The 22,115-nt window shown below is 37.6% G+C and overlaps 1 protein-coding gene and 1 long non-coding RNA gene across 14 annotated transcripts in view; one reads left to right on the forward strand and one right to left on the reverse strand.

Moving 5' to 3' along the window:
* Positions 1–22,115, reverse strand: part of LOC100742779 (potassium voltage-gated channel protein eag) — a 130,763-nt gene that overhangs the window by 43,975 nt on the left and 64,673 nt on the right. For 12 of the 13 annotated variants that reach the window (XM_024366176.2, XM_033319676.1, XM_024366175.2 and 9 more), the window contains exon 2: positions 1,566–1,666. In XM_024366176.2, coding sequence (XP_024221944.1) covers positions 1,566–1,666 — 101 coding nt within the window. Of the gene's footprint in view, positions 1–1,565; positions 1,667–2,252; positions 2,272–22,115 lie in introns of those variants that run through there. The other variant, XM_033319675.1, reaches the window with a different exon arrangement.
* On the forward strand, positions 10,481–11,693 carry LOC117151429. Its single transcript, XR_004461343.1, has 2 exons — positions 10,481–11,292; positions 11,405–11,693. It is a non-coding gene; the product is annotated as an uncharacterized LOC117151429 (long non-coding RNA).

Genomic DNA, 22,115 nt, shown 5'->3' on the forward strand with positions numbered 1-22,115 from the left:
ACTACAGTTTTATTCGATGAAAAAATTAACAATTCGTTGGAGAGAAAGGTGTTGTTATTAAAAACTTAGAAATTGCCGAGAAATAATAAAGTAAAGTGCAGAAAACAATTCGGGAAATCGCCCAATGCGTTGGGGAAGACAATCGACTGAATTTATAAAAGGCAGTACATTATACGGAGTATAATCGATATACCAAAGAAAATAATCAAATAATCAAACTTTTTTTGTGTAAAATACATCATAGTTTTACTGGAAGAACAAAGAAAACTAAATATAATTTATATTACCTTTTACTAAAATTTTGACCTTTTATAGTAAATGCTAATTTTCTATTATACACGACGAGTATACACGCCAGCCGAAGCAAAGTTTTCCATTGACGTATATATACGTCGAAGCGAAGTTTTACATTGACGTATATATACGTCGAAGCGAAGTTTTGCACTGACGTATATATACGTCGAAGCGAAGTTTTGCACTGACGTATATATACGTCGAAGCAAAATTTTGCATTGACGTATATATACGTCGAAGCAAAGTTAGCTGGTTAATGGCATTGGATAAAACGTACTATTCTTTAGCCAGCATTGGACGTCGAGCTACACGATTCCAGTGACACTGTTCTCGACGGTGCAGGTAAAAATTGAATTGGAAAGAGGATCTTCCATCCAGTCGTTGCACTGGATTGCTTACTGGAATGACACATTCAGCCAGCACTGGATATCGAGTCTACACGATTCCAGCAACGCTGGAACGTTACTCGAATGTAGATTGAAAAGAGAACTTTCGATTCAGTCGTTGGTCTGAATCGCTCACTGCAACGAAAACACCGATCGCATTATACCAGTTACGAACCAATGCTGGATTGGACCACTGGACTGGACTGGAACGCCACTGGACCAATGCAAACTCAGCTTCATGGGGCGGTGAAAATTTGTTACAACATATAAATGTTATACCATATAAACTGATATCAACGTGCACCACAAACATTATGTATCTTGTTCTATTCTCCGTTGAAGAGGAGAAGTGTATCGACAAGCGTATTTGTTGCACTTTATATTTTCCTTAGAACTTTCCAACCAAGCATTTACGCACTGCTGTGCGAAATTCTACTCGTATTTTCACCCGTACGATACACCGGCTAAGTTTGTATACTAAATTGCGAGCCACCCAGTATATTAAGATTTTACCAAACGACACTCCAAACAAACGTTCTGAAACGTATCTTCTCGTATTTCCTCTTGTCATTACGTTCGTATTCTCAATGAGAATTGATCGCAAAATTCTATCAAATAAAATAAAATAAAAGAAAAATCACGTTTGTATTATAATTATAAAAATATAATTGCCAATATTTTAATATAAAAATATCACTAAAAAAAAAAAAATAAAAAAATATCCCGAACAATTATTTCTCCGTGAAAAGTCGATTATCGTAGGTTTGGTCGATGGAACAAGTTTGAAGAAGAGTGGAGGGGGTAAATTGAAAAGGTAAGTCCGGTCGCGAAACGTTCGCCGTGGGACGAAAGAGGCTTAAGAAAAGCGGAGAACAGGCTATTTACCTCGGCACGATTATAGCCAGAGATTTTGCAAAAGCTTTCGTTGCAATAGACAATAGGGAAGTCGACGATCTGAGCGTTCGCCAGGAGAAAACTGCTGTCAGCTGTGAACAGAAAAAAGAACACACGGAAAGATTAGCTCGTGTTTTTCCCATTCTTTCGTACAATTAAAATTGGAAGAAGAATTTGATTAAAAAATTATATTCGAGAAGAGGAGTTATTTAAAAAAGAAAAATCGTTCTGAGTTCTAATCAAAATTTCTAAATGGAATTCAACATAAATCGAGCGAATAATCTTTAATTAAATTCTTCTTCCTTTATTTATTTCCTTGTCAGTATAAATGCCTGACTTTTCCATAAAACGAATTACAATCGGATCCATGTTTCTTCCATCGATATTTTGTTTTTTATTCGTATAACGTTAACGAAAAACCGAAAATTCACGACGTTTCTTCTATGTTTCATTCTAATATTAGGTTAGCAACTAAGTGATTGCGGATTTTGTCATTAGGTGGTGTTGACAAAATCCGTATTCACTTAGTTGCCAACCTAATAGTATTCTCAAACAAATTCACTTAGACTAATTTCAGATAATTTTCGAATACGATGTAAAAGATATTACAGAAAGAAATATGAAAGTACTAATAAATACTAATTCTATTAAATCGCTATTGAACGAAGTTTAATATACCTGCACCTCGTTAATCGGTGTATATCATAACCTACAATAACTAGGATGGCGTGTCGATACTTTTTACAGGCACAGTAGAAAAAGAAAAATGGTAGAAAACAAGTTACTTTATCGAGTCTGTAACCTGCTGGTCATAAATATTGCAACGTCTACTCATTACGTTTATTGTTTACGCTTGAGCCTCTAACTTTGTTACATTATTTAGTACTTAAAAATAAGACGAGTAGAAAATAAGAACAATGGGAAACGTTCGATCCGTGTCAAGTATCGGCAACTCTCGTGTCTTTGTTCGTATATTTATGAGTAGCAGTGTATTTTTGAAAGAAAAGAAAGAAGAAAGAAAAGAGTATCGTCAGATAATATTTCCAACATTAAAAATGTATCCAAAGTTTCAACAAGACACGTTTTCTCTTCTGTATATTGAAACTGATCCCACTGATTTACTCCTCCCAAAACTTTAATACACGTGTGCTCTAAAAATATTTAAAAACAAAACCTTGCACGTAGCCGCCGTAGGGAGATTTCCACCGACGATATCAAATTTTTTTTATTATTTAATTTGTACTTTACAATTTGTCCAGCTGGACGTTCGGTAAATTTTTCTAGCTTTATTGCTATTTAACATGTGGATGGCTACCCCCAGCATGGTACCATTTTCGAGTTTGTCTATTTTATGTCTTTAGCGAGGTCAGTGGGGTGTTTTCTTTTTAGTCCTCTTTCTATGAGAGTGATATGAAATTAAATTCATTTTTTCTCTCTTGTTTTTACTTTCTTATTTACTTAGATATTAAAATAACACCGTGATATCCTAATCCGTATTTATTTAGCCGGTGACGTTTTTGGCACGTAATAAAGCTGGAATAATAATAACGACGACGATTTTCCGCATAGCCGGCGTGCATTTTCCGTGGAAATTCCAACCTCTTCATCCAACCCGCTCGGTCAGGTTTCCTCATCCACTTATTCGCTGGCGGCGCACGTACCGCATTAACGAGCTTTATACCTTTATTCGAGCCGCGTCTACCGAAGAAAAATCGTGGAAATCGTCATTCACGCGTCCCCTCGCTCCTTGATCCAATTCCCGCTTCGAGTTCATTTGAAATTCCTTTGATATCGCGAGTCTGCGACTACGTTAACTCGCCAGAGTAGTCGGACGCTCCTAAAACCTTTTTACACGGACAGTTACTGAAGTTTGCATACAGACGCTTATCGAATTTTTCGTGTCTCACTTACTTTTCATAGTTACACCGAGAAAGGCGTACCTCGTCGATTTCAACCAACTCGAAGAAAACAACTTGCCAAGCGAACAATGTTCCGTGCTATTTTTTCCTCTACAAGTAACCGCAATTAGAGGTTAGTTTCCCAGATGCTCGCAAGAATCTTCGATACGATTCGTGTTACGATTATATTTTCACGTATACGCTTCATTTTCGTGCAGGCGGCTGCCTTTTCATACAGAATTCCATTAAATTTCAAGTCATCGACGAAGGAGATAATTTTGACTTCCTCATAATTAATTGAGATAATTCATTTCAACTCACCGATGAGAGATCATTGGAGGCGATATCTTTCCTTTTTTATTTAATTCGTAGAGCTGGACATTCGGTAAATTGTCTTTGATATCTCGTAGAAAACAAGGAGAAGAATATGGGTTAGGTTGGATCAGTGTCCGACCTGTTGAGGTTCTCTCGGAATAGAATGAGGAATGCGCGGATGAATGTATAATAGAAATATATCCAAGTAAATGTAAGTATAAGCTGCACCATTCGTGCAACGCATGTTCCTAGAAAAAGGCTGTAAAGTTGAGAGGCTCTTTAAATTGATTTAGAACTAAAAAATACTCAATGGCTTCGACGACTAAGAAAACTAAACACTAGAGAAGATGCAGAGTTTTGCTAGAAGTGAGAATCGCTCCAACACGATCGACATTGTTGTTTCTATCTAGTGTTTTTATCTAGAGAAAGACACTTGCATGAAATTACAGCTCCCTCGAAGCCATCTAACTTTTGTTTGAAACATTTCACGGTATCAATTACAATTATTTTTATAGATATGTTCATAGACGTCATAGATTTAAATTGGACAGCCTGTATATTGTGAATATTTCAAGATTCTCAATTAAAAGGATCGGAACGTATCGTCGATACCGTGTTTTCGTTGAGAACCTTGAAATATCGACAGTATCGTCGATAAAACAGTAAGCGACGACGATTATACTCGTGGAACATGGGTTACGCGTGGCTGTTATGACGTAGAAGTTGTAACGAGAAGACTGTTCTATTTCTTAATTTTATTACTGCGAGTCACTGCGATTGCTAAATTGTAATTTAAACGGCAAACTATGACTACGTTTTACGCATGACGAGTATACTCGTCGTAACACAAAATATCGTTTGCGAGCGTTTTATGGGAAAATTACGCAAGAAACATGAAAAGTCAAATGAATCAGACTTTTGTGTTGCTATTTTAAAAGTATTATTTCGTTTCGAGTACACAGTATCTTTCGAAGATTAAGTTTCTCACTCTTCGAATTTGACGCTTATTTTGCTTCGGCTCACTGAATGCGTCACGTGAATCCTTTGTATCGGTTCGTATCTCGAATCAATTCTTGCGCGACACATTATCACTTTTATCATTTGCCTGTAGATAAAAGTCCAACAGCGTAAGAGCTGGCGAGCTCGTCAACCGAACAATGCGTCCTCCCTGACCGATTCATCTCTCACGATAATATTAGTCTACTACCTTTAGGTTCTGTCTTTTTGTCACAATTTTCTCATAAAGCGTTCGCAGAACTATGTTTATATAACGTTCCCTCCTTGTTCCCATTCGTAGAACAAACTGGTAAAGTTTGGTCGTTTAACACCAAGACACCCTGTACATATTTTGATAACACCTATCCACTATATTTATACTTGTCTTGTGGTTAATTTTCTTCGCGTTTCGTTACTCCTTGCTATTTTCCTGACTTTCTTTCCTCATAGTGTCTCTCTTTCTTTTTACACTTAAACTACATTGTTCAAGTTTACGAAGATCCGTTGATACCGAGACACCCTGTATAATAGAAAGGAAAGCACGTAAAACGTGTGTAAAACACGGGTTCCATTCAAATTACTTGCGCAAGCTTCACCGACAACAGCTTTGACCAACAATAACGTCAACTGGCTGCTGGTATTAGCGCAGCGAAATGCTAGGGGATTTTTCTTCCTGTAGATTTATTGCTGCGGATAGTTGATGGTCGGCCTGATCGGGAAAGCCAACCCAAAGCCAATACAAAGCACAAGCTGTCTAGCGATGAAATAAGTTTCCCTTCGATGTCAATTAATCAACATTAAGTTTCCGTGTAATTTCAACGATCGAAACAATACCAAATCTGTGACAGGCCACAGTGGTGGTCAGTGTGTCCGGTTTGAGCTAGTAATTTTCATTCCTCATTAATTACAGTAATAAATCTACGCAAATAAAAATCCTTTCTCACGTCCCTCTGCTAATACTGTCAGTCGGTAAAAGCTGTCGTCGGTGAAGTGTGGCGTGTGGAGCAAATTTCGTGTCGGTGAAAACACAAACAGTAAAACACATCGTTCCTGTCACGATGCTGGGGAACAAGCAATAAATAAAGCCGTTGCTGCTGATGATATTAATTAAGGGGAAAATTCGATCCAAGGAAAACCGTGTAACGGAAAGATAGAGATATTTCATAGGTGGAAAGTCGCTGACACTGAAATACGTTTGAAAGGAATAAAAGTGCGGTCGAAGAATGTACAACGGAAGGCAAACTGAGAGAAGATTCATTCGCGTATGGTTTGCAGGCTGAGCGAGGCCGAAGAAAAGGTCCTTGAACGTGAGCAGACAAAAGAGCGAGAAACCGAAAGTGTCTAAAGGAATCTGGAAAGCGAAAGTTTGGCAGAAGACGCGAAGCAGACAGACTTTTTCTTTGCGAAGCGTTGATTGGTCGGAATGTTGCATCTGTGCTGCAACTGCCACATCCACTTTAACCAGTTAGCTGTCGCGACCTCTTTGAAAAACCTGAACTGTGTGGCAAAAAGTAAGCGACGACGAGTATACTCGTCAAGTTTTATCTTTTTTTTTTAACATGACGAATGTATTCGTCGTGACACAAGGTATTGCTATTTCTTTGTAACGAGTATACTCGTCAGAAATACCTAATTGGTTAACCCGTTCGGTTCTAATTTCAGATGAATTTTACATATATGTATATATATTTATGATTTAACATTTACACACAATTAAAATTAAAATTTACTTAAAAAATAGAATTGCTTATAGTTTGAACGAAATAATTCTAGAACAATAGTGAGACGATAGAGCGAGAATAAAACGTAAGCGTTCTTATCAAGCGAGAAATATTATTTATCGGTGATAAATAATCGCGATAGAAAACGAAGGTAAGGAAAATCTCTCGACTACCTGATAATTTCATCCTCGTTTCGCGGAAACGGCTAATTCCATCAACGAGCTGTGAATGGGCAAGAAATTATGAAATTCTCGAGTTCGCTCTCGTGTACTATAGAGGCGCGCTGGTCAACGTAGTTCTACCGGAGATTCGCCCGTGCTGAATTCCCATTTAAGCGGGTCGCTCCTTTCACCGACTCTGCCTTAATTAAAGTCTTTTTTGGTTTTTTCGCCATTTCTCCACCGGCCGCCATTACGAATCGCCAGGGAATTCTCGACTCCGCACATCCTTCGATTGCAAACTCCTCCACTGTTTTTACCAACTTTTAGATCATTGTATTAACTGATCAGCAAAATTACTAACCAATTAGCTGTTTCTGACGAGTACACTCGTCACGAAAAAATGGTAATATTTTCAATTATCGCGAGCTCTGTCGGTAATAAAATTCAAAAATAAAATAATCGTTTCATTGCAACTTAATTCTGTTACAACAGCCAAATGTACTCCATGCTTGACGACTATACTCGTCATCGTTTATTTTTTGCCACACATTTTAGGTGCGCAATTTTCAAAGTTTTCAAAGAGGCCGCAACAGCTAACTGGTTAAACCGATGACGTTTATCATGTAATTTGCTCTTAAACGTTATACGATATCATTAAATTGATGATGTTTACGATGCGGATAATTCATGATTGCATATTAATAGTGAACCGTTCACAATTGGTTCGTCCCACTTTCGTGAAATTCTTCAAAATTGACTGCCAAAGCGCTTGATCGATGCTCATCCTATACAGGGTGTCCCATTCTAATCCAGCCACGTAAATATCTCCTAAATTATACATTTTTTTTTTTACTGACATTTTTTTTTATCTGCATATGGTATAGTATCTGCATGGGTTGAATAAAATCAGGGGACACTCTGTATACAGGGTGGTTGGTAACTGGTGGTACAAGCGGAAAGGGGGTGATTCTACGCGAAAAAAGAAGTCGAAAATATAGAATAAAAATCTTTTTTTAATTTTTTTTTTTTAAAATTTTTCCATCGAGACAACGATTTTCCATCGAGACAACGATCTACAGTGAGATCCGTTATAACGTACCGCACGCGTACCGAGCGAAAATTCAAAGTCGATTTTCTCGAAAACAAAGCCTCGAACGAAAAATTTTTATTCTATATTTCCGACTTCTTTTTTCGCCTAGAATCACCCCCTTTCCGCTTGTACCACCAATTACCAACCACCCTGTATAATTCGGCCAATTTCCCCTACATTCTGCTTTGTGCATCTAGCGACAGATTTGGTGAATGAACAGGTTATACGATCTTATTAAATGGACAATGTTCGATGACGTAATTTATTATTAAACGTTCTATGATGTTATTAAATGCGACGATGTTTATGACGTAATTTATTATTAAACGTTATACGATGTTATTAAATTGATGCTGGGTCACGATGCAATTTATTATAAAAGCTTATACGATTCTATTAAACCGATCGTATAAATTCGATATTTTAACGAACACGAAGCAGCGAAGGGAAAAGAAAAATTTTTCTCTTCAAAAACACCTATTCGCAAGAAGCGTTTCCTACGTTTTTGCGTGTACAAATTCGCACGCGTTACGCATAGTTTCACGCGGCCGTTGAACAAAACACGAAACGAGTCTTGCAATTTTCCTTCATTTTCCTCGACATTTGCCATTTTCTCGCGCATTTACAGGCGAAAAGACGATAACGATAATCGTAGGCGTGCACGGGTACCCGTGCACCAGTACTGCACGCAACGCGAGCAAAAGCTCGATTCTATAACGTTGGTACCGACGCACTCTCCTGACCTGGCTCGTTCGATGAAAACGGGTCAAGGCTACGTGCACCGACCCTATGCAACTTTCTACGCGGCTAACCCACCCACCTATTATCCTCTCGACCATCTGGTTGGAAGTACTCATTCATGCACCTGATGGGAGAATTTCTATCCTCCTTAAGACGCAAAATAATGCCACAGATTCGAAGTAACAGTTATGTCAAACATCGCTTCGCGGAAAGTCATGCTGAGAAAGTTCATTCTTATTCGAACGGAGGCCATCTATCGAGAAATCTGAAGAACATTTCTCATAAAATCAAACGATCAAGAGATTTTAATTGCTACGATTACGAGTAACCATCGTCGTCGATAGAAGTTTAATTTCGCTCGTCACTAACCAATATAAATGATTGGAATTTTTCTTTTCTTTTATTTGTTTTTTTTTTTTGGTTACCAATAAACATTATCGACGATGAGAATTTTGTTTTGCTTAGCGGTAATCTTTATCGACGGCGAAAAAATTGTTTTGGTCAACGATAAGCATTACTAATGATGGGAATTCCATTCTAGCTACCGATAACCGATACAAATGAGCGGAATTTTTTCCGGTTACCAATGATCGTTATCGATCAGCAGAATTTTGTTTTGGTTACCGATAACCATTATGGGAGACGAAAAGAATGTTTTCTTTACCAATAACCATTACAAAATTGTATCAAAATTTTTTAGCTTACCAATAACCATCGTCGATGATCGAAATTTTCTTTCCATTACCGATAATTATTATCAACAACGAAAAATGTTGTTCTGGTCACATTCAGCTATTGTCAATTGTCGTTAACATTACTGACGAGTCGTATTCATTAAGTAGCAGCTTCCTTTTTTGCATTTCAAACTTGAACGTTCGTTACCGTCAGAGCAAGAGAAAAAAGAAAAAAATTTTTTTATCTCTCATAAAAGAATCAGCGAGAGAAATGGGAGTGGGAGTGAGAGAGAAACCAAGTGGACTCTCCTTCCGACGATAAATTGCATGATAATTCAGAAGCACTTCAATCAGTATAGGAAATCGAGAATTATAAGGAAGAGAGATGTCGACATCGACACCGAATTTAATGATCTATTGGAAAGAGAAGAAGTATGCGGCGATATCACGTGTAGCAAAATTGGCTACAATTTTCACGCGGTACCTGCCACGCAATCCAGCGTGGAAAGAGCATTTTCAGCTTTTAAATTGTTCACAGAACAAAGAGCAGGGATGCAACAAGAGGCGACGCTCCTCACAAAGAAACCACTTCTAAATAGAGACGAAACGATGCGACCAATTTAAATGTGCATTCGGCAAACTTCGGCTATGATCGGTGACTTGCGGTAAAATCGCAGACTCTTGTACTACAGCGAAACTGTGATCTTCGCCATTTTTAATTCGTTTTGTAACTCGTAGTAACGTTCATCGATTTCGGTGAAATTGTCAGCGTGCGTATAACTGCCACAAATCTTCAAAATATGTCGTTTAAATTTTTGTTAAAAGAACCAGATAAAAAAGATCGAAAAGAATGATATTCTCTTGTTTTCTTCGCCATTCCGACCAATTGAAATTTTTTCAAAATTTTGTTTACTCTATTCGTTTCTGTACCATCTATATTGTTTTATACTATTCTTCTTCACGCTACTATTTTGTACATTATACATTATACAGGGACAAAAGAAAAAGAAGAAGGAGAAACGTAAGAAAAAAAGGAGAGAGGGCAAAGAAGAGAAAGGGGAAGGAAAAAGATAAGAAAAAAGGAGAAGAAGAAGATAAAAAAGAAAAAGAAGAAGAGGAGAATAAAAAACGCAGAAGAGAATGAAGAAGAAGAAAAATATTAAAACACAAAAAATCAACCGCGCCACAGACAAAACAAAGAAATTTCTAACAGAAGAAACGCATCGTCTAATCATTTCAAATGCAAATACATTTCTTTACCAAATGTCCAGCTGAACAAATCGTGAAGTACAAATTAAATAATAAAAAAAGAAGGAGACGCATCGAACGACACTCCTCACAGTTATGGTAACGTTTTAATCATCTCGTCTATCTTGCCGCGAGTCGATCACAAGACAACGAGAACAATGTCTCGCGTGTTGGAACGGTTGACGAGGAGGATGGGTGAAAGAAGACGGCGAAGATGTCGACGACGAGCAGCCACTTTCCATCGAGTGTCCTCTCGAATCGTAGCCCAGCGTCTTGAAAGCTTCTGAACGATGGATCCTCGACCAGCGTGTGCCTTCCCGTCCAGGCCTATGCAACAGGAACACCATGCAAGCAAACGATCCTCGAATGGCTTGGCAAACCATTGGCCCGACCACGAATCAAACGAATGAGACAGCGTTTCAGGAGTTTGCGTGATGAATAATACGCGTAACGCAAGAAGGAAACTGTTCCGCGAATTGAATCAGTTATGGCTTATATGCGCGCGTTGACAAGTGTAGCTTCAAAGATGAACAACGTTGGCAGAAACACGTTACTCGAAATGGAAATATTTCTCGCTCGGAACACTCGAAAATCTACGTGGAAGCGATATAGCGTTTGAGGAAACGCGCTAAGGAATTTCTTTGTCTCGTAAAAGATCACGAAGAATCATTTAAAAGTTAGCTATTTTTTAGGATTCTCCGGTTTGATTTTGTGCAAACTAGAATTTTGTGAAAATTATACGGCAGAATTTTATGCAAACTATACGCTGAGACTTCAAAGGCCATTGAACCAATCTGTAAGCGAGCAATTCTTTCGACATTTTCTATTTTGCTTTAGTGCAAACTATACGGTAGATCTGGCTAAGAATCGAAAGGTTAGTTGGCTAAAAGTATCGTAGGGAGCAAAGTAGTTATTAACTTATAAAATTAAAGATTTTATTTATTAACTACAATGTTTCTTTCCCTCTTGCGAATTAAAACTGATAGAATTCGACCAGCGAAAATGCAAAATAGCCAAAAATACGACGAAAATACCCTGGATAGATCAGTCGATCCACATACAACCAGGTGGTTCGTATACAGCGAAGTCTCGTTTATGCGAGTTCGACCTAAGTTCCGTGCAGTCCGAGACGCCTTAAACTTGAGCGTAACTTCGTCTTTCTGGACATTTTAACGCGAACAGTACGTAAGAGCGCTGGAATAGTCGGATACTGCGAAAGCAGTTGATCAAGTTACCGATAGATCAAACGATGAATCAAACTTAACACACGCACCATGTTACATTGTGAAAATAAAATTTCAAAATAAAATCATAAAATTCTGTATCTTTTTTTTACTTCCCCACGAGAATTCACGTTTCGCCCGCTTCTACGTGTTGCTCGACCGGAAGCTGTACACTCAAAATCTCTGTATTTTCTTGCATATTTCGATCGTTGGATCTTACGCGTTTTCTGTACTTCCGCGGCTCAAAATTTCGCAGAGTAAGCGGCGATTCGACGAAAACGAACGAGACAGCGTTTCGATAGCTTCGCTGATGAATTTGTTTGAAGAAATTGTTTCGCGAGTTGGATCGAGTCGAGCAGAGTAGCTTCGTCGTTTCTTCTTGCTGCTGCTGTTCGAGGATGGATGTTGATCGTTGCCAGCTGGATCGACAAGTAACGATATGGATAAGAACGACGAGAAGCGAACGTCGAGATGCGGTTGCTGTGCCAAATCGACACGACGACGAGGAATAATTGGGCAAAGTGAAACAGGGCGGAAATGAAGTGTTGCAAGAAAATTGTTGCGATTCTGTAATTTGACGATGGATCGACCGAGTGATTATTTACGAACGTTTCTTTGTTCCAGTTGAGATATCAGCGTTATAAATTGTTGTATATCGTGGAATAATAAAAATGAGGAAGAACGGAGCTGGATAAACGATAGAAGAATTTCTATTTATTTATCTGATCGATAACTTGATGATATACAGGGTGTCTTGTGTTAGTCGCGACTCACGCCAGTCATATCTCGTAAACGATAGGTTTTTCGAGAAAATGTTTCCAATAGAACTCGTTCCGTTTCAAGAGGAGCGTCCTACGGTGATCAACAGATTTATTTATGTGGAGATGCTTTCGAGATTTCAAGCTGAATTTGACTTATTTACACACAACTGTACGTTTCTCGATACGCCATTTCATGCAGTTTTTCATTGTGTACAAAAAATGCACGAGGTACTTTGGTCAAGATATTTTAACTGTACCGTTGCAAAATTTGTATTTCTTCGTTCAGGGCTGGGGCAAGGCAGGTTCTACCCGCGGTCTACGAAAATTATCTAGAATCATCGATAAGTTAAGAGAGATTTTCATCTCTGACTATTCTGTCAATAAAAAGTGAAGTAGCAAATTCAATCGATATCGATGATTTTATCAAAAATTTGGCGTCGAAAAAAGCGAGAAAAATTATTTAATATTATTATTGGATTGTATTATTATTTAATATTCTTCTTATAAAAGATATATAATATGTAACAGCATTTGTAAATAAATAATTATAAATAAATAATAATAGGATTTGAATGTGTATTCAGGCCCCGCAAAAAGTCCACTTATTTGTTTTTTTAGGTAATCATTGTTCCACTCAAGAACCTAGATGAGGAGAACGTAGCAACATGGCGCTGCGCTGCGTTTCCTCGTCCCTCGCGATCACTTTTCCGAGATTAAAGTTAAAATTATTGAGATATATATAATTTTGTGTGCTAAACTAGATTATCCGTGTAGTAGTGACATACGTATGCGAGTATGAGTGTATGGAAGTATGTGTGTGCACAGCATCTCGAACAACACACGAATGCAACTGTTCCGTTAGCAGTATGGCATAAAAGATGGCGATACAAAGAAAGTACTGAGACGCGTGCAAATGTATATCGACGAAGATCCTATAAATCATTTATTAAATAAATCTAAAACTATTTTAATATAAATTCTAAGTGTAATCTTAATATTCCTTTACTTTTATTTCGGCGATTAAGATTCACAATTCTCAACAAAAATATCTTTCACAAACCTATCATTTTTCAACCCAAATGCCCAAACACTTTTTTGCAGAGAACAAAAATATAAAGATCGCGTATAAAGAAACGCGTGGTTCCATTTAGAAAGACGATCACCTCGAAATGTCCAAGGCACGTCCACCTACGATAAGATTCGTAATCGTCACAAAATTACCAATAACAACGAGTTTTATAACCAGAAACAGACCAACTTTCATACGAAATGTTTTCTCCAATGACGTTTTTATCAGAGCTTGGAAGATATTTGTCCCGTTCGATCCAAACGAGACAATTTTGTGCATAGAAGATTATTTGTTCGTTAAATCGCTCGGATTTATTTCGTTAGAAACTGGACGAGAAAGATTGTCAGCTCGAAGGTATCGGTACGGTTGAAATTGGCAGGATCGATGGAGCGTATCTTGTCGACTCGAGTAAAAATGATCGACTGCAAGCAAAGTTTCTCAGCTGTTCGGCGTCTCGTGTTTCAGCGGGTGATCCGATTCGCGAGTTTTTAATGCGTTTACCGAGGCAAGCTATGGCAAATCCGATTCAGCAAAGCGAAGTGCCTCTTGAATATGGATGAGATTAACGGCCCGATGTAAGAGAACATTTGAAACCCTCCGCCTGCCCCCACTGCGATAAACAGCCCTCTTATACCATAAACTTTTCGATATAGTATACTTTCTAACGTTTATCCACTCTAGCGAGTCTTCCTCCTTCGTTCTGTTACTGGAAGCATATTAGAAAATTTCGATAAGCGAACATCCAGTCAACGAATACAAAGACAGCATCTTCGACTTTATTAATTTTATTAATATCTCAAACTTATGGTAAATATAAATAATATAAATTTTGGAACTCGATTTCCTGGAAAATGAAACCTTGAAAGAAGAAATTTTATTGCATATTTTGTTCTTATTTCGTTTGTATATAAATATAAATATATAAAAAAAAGGGAGAGAGAGGAAAATTTAGAAATGGAAATAAAGTTAGAATTATGGGAGATATTAGTCGGCGAAGGTAGGGGAAAAAGGGGAATAAAGGCGGAAAGAAACTCGATGTGAAATTCGTTTTATCGCGTACGATCGACGTTGTTCTATTCCAAGCGAAAGAAACGCTGTGACCGCGTAATTTTCCTTAGAGCTCGCCCGAGTTTTCCCCGACCACCGGTTCGATAACATCTTTGTGAAAATCCTGGTCGCGAGCAACGCGGTATTTCTCGATCAACCGATATGTGTGCTGTTTCGAACACGTTCTATTATTGTCAACTAGAACGATTTAGACCGGATTTATCTAACGTTTCGGCGAAATGCTATTTCGAAAGAAGAAATATTCTGATTCCGCAACATTGGTTCATCTGTTAGAAACTTGCTACTATACGAACGATAGTATAGCAAAAGTATACGAACGCTTACCAATTACACAATTACTAGAATTAGGCAATTTTTATGAACATGTTCCGTGCGTTGTAAGGAACATCGAGCAAATATTTGTACGTTAACATTATTCGTAAATCGCGTAAGAAGAATAGTAACTTGGTTACGCGATATGTAATTCAACATTTTATGATAGAACACTTTTATGTTCATTCTGTACATATTAAATAGAGTGAATTTTATATTGACATATTAAAATTGTTATTATGGAAAACTATTATGTAAAACTATCATGATTATATTCATAAAATTCCAAGTCAATCTGAAACTGTACATATGGTACGTATAATATAAAACATATTATATATTGACGTATTAAAATGTAGAATGTCATGTACATATTGTATGTGTTACGTAAAATTGCCCAGATTATATTCATAAAATTTAAGTCAATCTGGAACTGTACATATCGTATGTACAACATAAAACGGATTATATATTGACATATTAAAATGTGTTAAATAGCATGTACATATTGCACGTGTTACGTAAAATTGTCGTGAATGTATTGATAAAACTTCAAGTCAATCTGACACTGTTATATGTATAACATTAAAACACATTACACATTGACATATTAAAATGTATTTCATATTATGTGAATATTGTACGCGTTATATAAAACATTTTGAAATTTCATCATTATATTTGGAACGACACAAGTCTGTTATAATTATATTGGTTAAATTTCAACGCGATCTAAAAATGTACATAAAAGTTACCAAATATCTACTGCAAACATGTATTTAATAAGAACCAACTATACAATATGAACAGCAATCTTGTGCACATAATAATTATTGAATATGGCTCTGAATACCAAGACCAATATAATTGATATAATTGTTCAAATATTGCTACGACCTCTGTGAAATATATTATTATTATTATTTATTATAATTCTCGTCTTTAACTTAGAATGGCTTCCAGCTTACTCTCTACAAAATACTATACATATACAATAATTGCGCTAGATATCGTGCAGTTTACTTCACACATTTTCACATTTGCTTCATACTTTACCAAGATAATTACGATAATCGAGTCTCGACTTATGACATCAGCGCTAATCAAATTGTAAAACGTTTCGTCTAACACACCTGCTATACTCGTAAAAATCATCTACGAGTGTCCCAATACTTCCATGGGCAATTGTACGTTTATTCTAAATTCTCACGTGTATTCTACGTTGTGCCGCACGTTTATTTAAATTTCTATAAACACGCTCGAATATTTCCACGAGCGAGTCCACGTTCGTGTTTTAATCGCTGCGTCGTGTCGCACGTTTATTTCAATTTCTATAGAAGCGCTCGAATATTTCCGTGAGCTCGCTCACGGAATTTCTAATTTTCTAATTTTCGCGGAATTTTCACGGTCTATTCTAACTTCTATAGATCTTTGAGCATATATTTTCACGAGCAACTGTATGTGCGTGTATCCCAACATCTACGAATGTTCGAACACGTACCATCACGAGCAACAGTACGTTTGCTTCTGACTTCAACTGAGGTGATATTGAGTGTACTGTGTTAAATAAACGCTCGATGTTTAGGTCAACGATGTATTTATTAACAAGTGTCTTCTTTTGATCGCGTCGCATATCGCTCTCGCTTTCGCTAGTCAATCTCGTTGCCCGGCTACAACTCGACTTTACCGCTTCCTAGTTCGAACCTAACTGTCGATCGGATTCGATTCTTTTCCTTTTGCCGCCCCTCAATATCCCCACTATCTACGCGTTTGTTAGGCGTTCGCAACCGTTGCTACGCACGCCTTCTTCTCGAACATTCGGCGGAAGGACCGTTAGGATATTGATGGTTTATTAGGCACTTCGCTTCGACGATATACAATGTTGCCAAGTGTCGCCACACTACGAATGCTCAAGTATGTCTTTCACGATCAACTTCGCGTTTATTCTAATTTTTTACTTGGTGTCCCGCAGGTCGGCTATTAATTCCTTGCAGGCTCGTTATAAACGTTGACGATGTTTTATCGTCGACAGGCAAATATTTCCTTCCTGGCTGCGGGGCAAACGAGCAATAAGCCCGATAAGATTGGACATCGGCTTACGGACGTGCACCTACCACTACCCGCACGTCCCTCCAACAGGCTGATTTATGCGCCGGTTAAACTACTTTCGAGAATCATAGTCGGGGCTTCTGATGGCTAAAGCTCGGTTTACGTTCGCTGATCAACCTCGAAGCCTCTGCAATTCGTACCTGCTTCTCATTTTTAACGCGAAAAATAAGCGGCGAACAGTCCGGTATCGTTGATTTCTCCAGTCTTTTTATTTGCTGCATTGACCACAGATGTTTATAGAATATTCGCCTACTTTTGATTTACTCGTTTTAACCAGTCAACTGTTACCCGTGTTCTTGACGAGCACACTCGTCACGAAGAAATGGAAATATTTTTCGCCACGACGAGTATAGTCGTCATGAGTAAAAAGTAGTTAGAATTTGCTGTTTAAATTGCAATTTTAGCGACAACTAAAATATATTGGTATATTTCAGAATGTTTCGAATATTTCGAGGCGAAGAAATAAAACAAACAAAAATGAAAAAATATAAATAATTATTGTGAAAAAATTGTATGTAATGTGAACAAAGTAGCTGTCACTTCCTTTGTTCTCCGCGACGCATTTCAGCTGCACAAGCTTTTCAAAGAGGTCGCAACAGTTGATTAGTTAAATTAACTGTATTCATAAAGGTATTTACGTACATTGCAACAAATAATTATAAACGTTCTTCGTGATTTTTTTGGGAAAACATAAACAAACGTATTTTTCTTTTCTAATTCTACAGCTTCTTCTTAAGAATTATTTATTTCAATTATTTATCTAAAATTACATTAGATGCATAGAAGTGATCAATTTTTCTTCGCATATGCGTGTAGTAAATTGCGCGTGCGATTGACTAAGTGTTAAATCAAACTACGCAAACCTCTAAACTCTCTTTTTTTTTTCTTTTAGTCAAAGATGTCTTTATTTTAAGCATTAGTGCCTCAGCGTAGTATTAGCTTCGATTTCATCATTTTCCATCGCAGTGTATCGATAAGTGCGTCAGCAGCGTTGCTTAAACGACCGGCACATACGTACACGCACGTCACATACATACGTCAATAATCTCGAACGTATTAAACACCCTCTTGAAACCTTAATTAAACACATCGATTAAATTATCCTCCGTTTATTATTGGGTTGGCAACTAAGTGATTGCGGATTTTGTCATGAGCTGGTATTGACAAAATCTGCAATCACTTAGTTGTCAACCTAATATATCTCCTTTTATATTAACGCTTTACCGACCGATAGTCAATTAATCGGTCTTAAAACTTGCCGTTCGCGATGAACGAAAAGAATGGTATTGGAGAGTCTAAACCGAAACAGAGCTAGTGCTAGAGAGAATTTGCGCCTGAGTTACCAGTCAGACTAGTGATCAATAAGTGTTAATCAAATCGATGGAAATCGATGCGAAGATCTACTCGAGAGAAACAGAGAAATAAGAAAAGAGAGAGAGAGAGAGAGAGAGAGAGAGAGAGAGAGAGATGAAAGGGACAGATGGAAAAGAATGATCAATAGGGTTAAGCAGAGATTGCTATCTTCTTAGGTTAACGTAGTTACGGCCACGTAACAGAGCTGTAAAAACGGCACCTTGAAAACGACCATTGACTATGCCTCGCGGAAGAAGGTCGGCCAGCTTTAGTTGGCGTTATATTTATCGCTGCGCGTAATCGATAGTTCGTCTCTCAGGTAAACAGTGTAGGAGCAATCGTTATTTCGGGGAGAAGAGCATGTCGCCGCATGGCCCCGTATACTTGAACCACTTTCGGCCTTTCCTTCAATTCTAAACGCGATTAAGCCCAGGGCTTCGCGCGTCACTCGGCCGAACATCCTTTCGCCAGCATTCTTTCGCGCTAACATTTACCAACCGTCTCCGATCGTTTTACTCTCGAATAGCAGTTTAAAAGCAGCGTATCGAGGTTTAATTTATTTTATTGCATTCAAGTAAGTAATGTCTTTGTCGTACACGTGTACGTGTGCATGTGAATGAATATTATTCCATCTAAATGAACCGTATTTTTCTCTTTTTTTTTTTTGTTATTGTAATGTTCACGCGACGGTAACGACACGTAACAAGTCTTCGCTACTAATAGAAAATAATTGCGGATTTTGTCTCTAGGTGGCACTGACAAAATCCGCAATCACTTAGTTGCCAACCCAATAAAATTGCCTCGTCCCATGGGTTTCGGTCCCATAGAAGTACGTCATCGAGATCATCATTTTTGACAACATTTTCCCGTACGTATGTATAGAGTGGTCGATTTTAGCCTTCGGGTTATACGAAAAAGTATGTCACAGCGACGTATAAAGAATGAAAAAAGTAACGAATATTGCAATAGTCACTAAATCTCGAAGGAAACGGAGTTGGTTAGACTATGAAACTGGTGGTATAAATGAGTAATTTAAATCTGGTGATATAAAAAAAAATTCTGAGGGATCGCTAAACCAGTGCCAAAGTAACAGCTTTCTGATATAAGTAGGTTAATAGTTTTTTCAGAAGCGATACCGAGATGGATCGATCGATGTATTCGAAGATATATGATTCTCTATAAAAAAAGAAAAAAACGCTGGTGACCTTGGTACGTCGTCTGCGCGTTTACCTACGAAGAAACTAGTCCCGTCAGATTATGATGTTCCCCTGGAAACCATTAAATCTGTACCAGAAATAATTGCTTAATATTACCAAAAACAAACGACATGTTCCAGGTGATAAATTTACGTGGTACACCCTGTATATGTATAATTTAATCCGTAACATTTACCTATCCTGCTATATATCGTACGTATTATATTGAGGTATACATATGCAATGGTAGTTCGTCCTGTACTTGCACATAATTAATTAGGATACAAATATTGGGTTGGCAACTAAGTGGTTGCGGATTTTGTCAATACCATCTAGTGACAAAATCCGTAATCACTTAGTTGCCAGCCTTTAATAAATACGATGGCGCGCAGATATTTCGAGTAGCACGGTAAATAGCGCGATGAACAACGCGATAGAGAGCAGAGACCGGGAAATTTGATATGTTTTTGTATATTTTCGTAGACGTAACTGAAGAGACGAAACTTAAGCAGAAATACGATCGCCCAACAAATATTACGATATTAGTTTGGCCGAAAAATTCTTTCGTTTCGCAAGGAAATAATAAACTCTATAATAGAATTTTCAAATTTCTTCGCAAACGACGCAGAAATCCAGAAATCCGCAGTCTAAACGACGAGACAGGTACAAACGTGTTGAAGTTGACTGATAGAAAAACGAGTGGATGAATTTGTAATAGAAAAATACATTGAAATAAGTATAGGTATAAGTATAGTGTATGCTGATCCAGATCCTCGCTCTTACAGTATTACGATACAATAGAAGAAGCTTTGATAGGGAGCACGTTCATATGTTGGGTTGGTAACTAAGTGATTGCAGATTTTGTCAATGCCATCTAATGACAAAATCCGCAATCACTTAGTTGTCAACCCAATATTTATAGCAAAGGACATTACCAAGGAGTTAACCTTGTAGCTCTAGCTGACGCCTCCAAGAAACGACAATAGAAATCTACTTATAGCTCTTTTGTTTCTAGACCTTGTAACCCAAAACATAATTTATATCCAAGAACACGATAATATGGACCTCTTTTTATTTCGAATTTTTTATTTCACTAAACTATATTCTCTTCGTAACAGCGGTGTCCAGGTCACGGATATACAAAAGTAAAGATGTAGAGTTTTTCTTGAAGTCATTACTTGAACAAAACGCAAGTTTCAATACCATCGATCGAGTTAGTCGATTCAATAGGCGATCGTGACAGAGTGGCGCGTGCAGGAGCGCGCACGCACGGCCCGATGTTTAATGGACTTTTCTACTTAGAGGCCAATCAAGTGCTCTGAACCGTGGCGAACATCTTTCCCCTTTCACGTGAAAGCTCTAATCTACCCTTGGACGGGATCATGCTTCTCGACTCGGTGAAGCGCAACCAAGGAACGCAAACAGGCCAACATCGAAGATGCGGGGACTTTGGAAACGTGGTTTATAGCTGTGAAAGGAAGGTTCGAGCGGAAATATCGACCCGCGACTCAATCACCTGCGTCTTCGCTGTAAATACTCTACCTGCAACATTGTCTGGTATCTGTTGCATAATCGAATTCACAGTGATTAATATGGTAAATGAAATTTTACGAGCCATAAATAGACTGTGCACTTTTCTGCGTTTCGACCAAGTTGGAAAGTGGAAACTCGCAGAGAATGCACGTAATACGAAGAAATATTTGAAGTATCCGAGGTATAGTGTTTTCTATAATGTTCGATAGGCGAAACGATTTTCTAGCGAGACTAGCGACACCTTCGATTATGTTCCCGGAAATGTATATAATAATTTGTATAAAAATCTGTAGCCTAGTCGTAAGTTGTTGGGTGAATTGATATTTTGTGTGAGAATTGATATTTTTATGAACGCGCTTGAAGGAATGGAATTGTTAACGCTATACTTTGAATATTTTGTGGAATAACACGTAGATAGATTTGATAGGCGATTTATTTCGTTGTATATACACTGCGTGTGATTGTTGATAATGTAGGAAACTTATTCCTAAGTGGCACATTTAGATTGATGTATAGTTGTGATTTTAAGATTATTGTGGGTTATTGTAATATCAAAATTATATGTGTTACAAATTATTTATTTATCCACGTACAAATTTCATTGTAAATTGTTCTAGTTATAATATTGAAATAATCGTGGAGTGTTATAATTTTCAAAATTATATTAAAATTTCTATACACTTAATGCATTTTCTCAAATTTATCACTAGGGTTTATAAAAATCCCTAGACTAATTACTAGCAAGTAAATTCTCTTACGACGATAATTGGCAATGAAGCGTACGAAATTCTAAAAGATAGATCTGTATCCTACAATTTGCAACTTGTCAATTTACCGATATTTTCGGTCGATATATTACCGCGCGAGAGGATCGAAATATCGTGGAGCGAAGCGAGAGAGGATGGAACGTTGTGAGGAAAATTCGAGACACGATCCAACGTTAGCACGTTCTGGTTTTGCGGCAACTTCTGGTCGCCGAAGTTATTGAAGAAAGTTCCTGTGAAATAGCAGTAACAGATAGCCGAAAATGTTTCGATTTAATTTCCCTCGAGCGACAAAGTCGCGCTATTCCC

This window comes from Bombus impatiens, unplaced genomic scaffold, assembly GCF_000188095.3.
Source record: "Bombus impatiens unplaced genomic scaffold, BIMP_2.2 scf_0203, whole genome shotgun sequence".
NCBI lineage: Eukaryota > Metazoa > Arthropoda > Insecta > Hymenoptera > Apidae > Bombus > Bombus impatiens.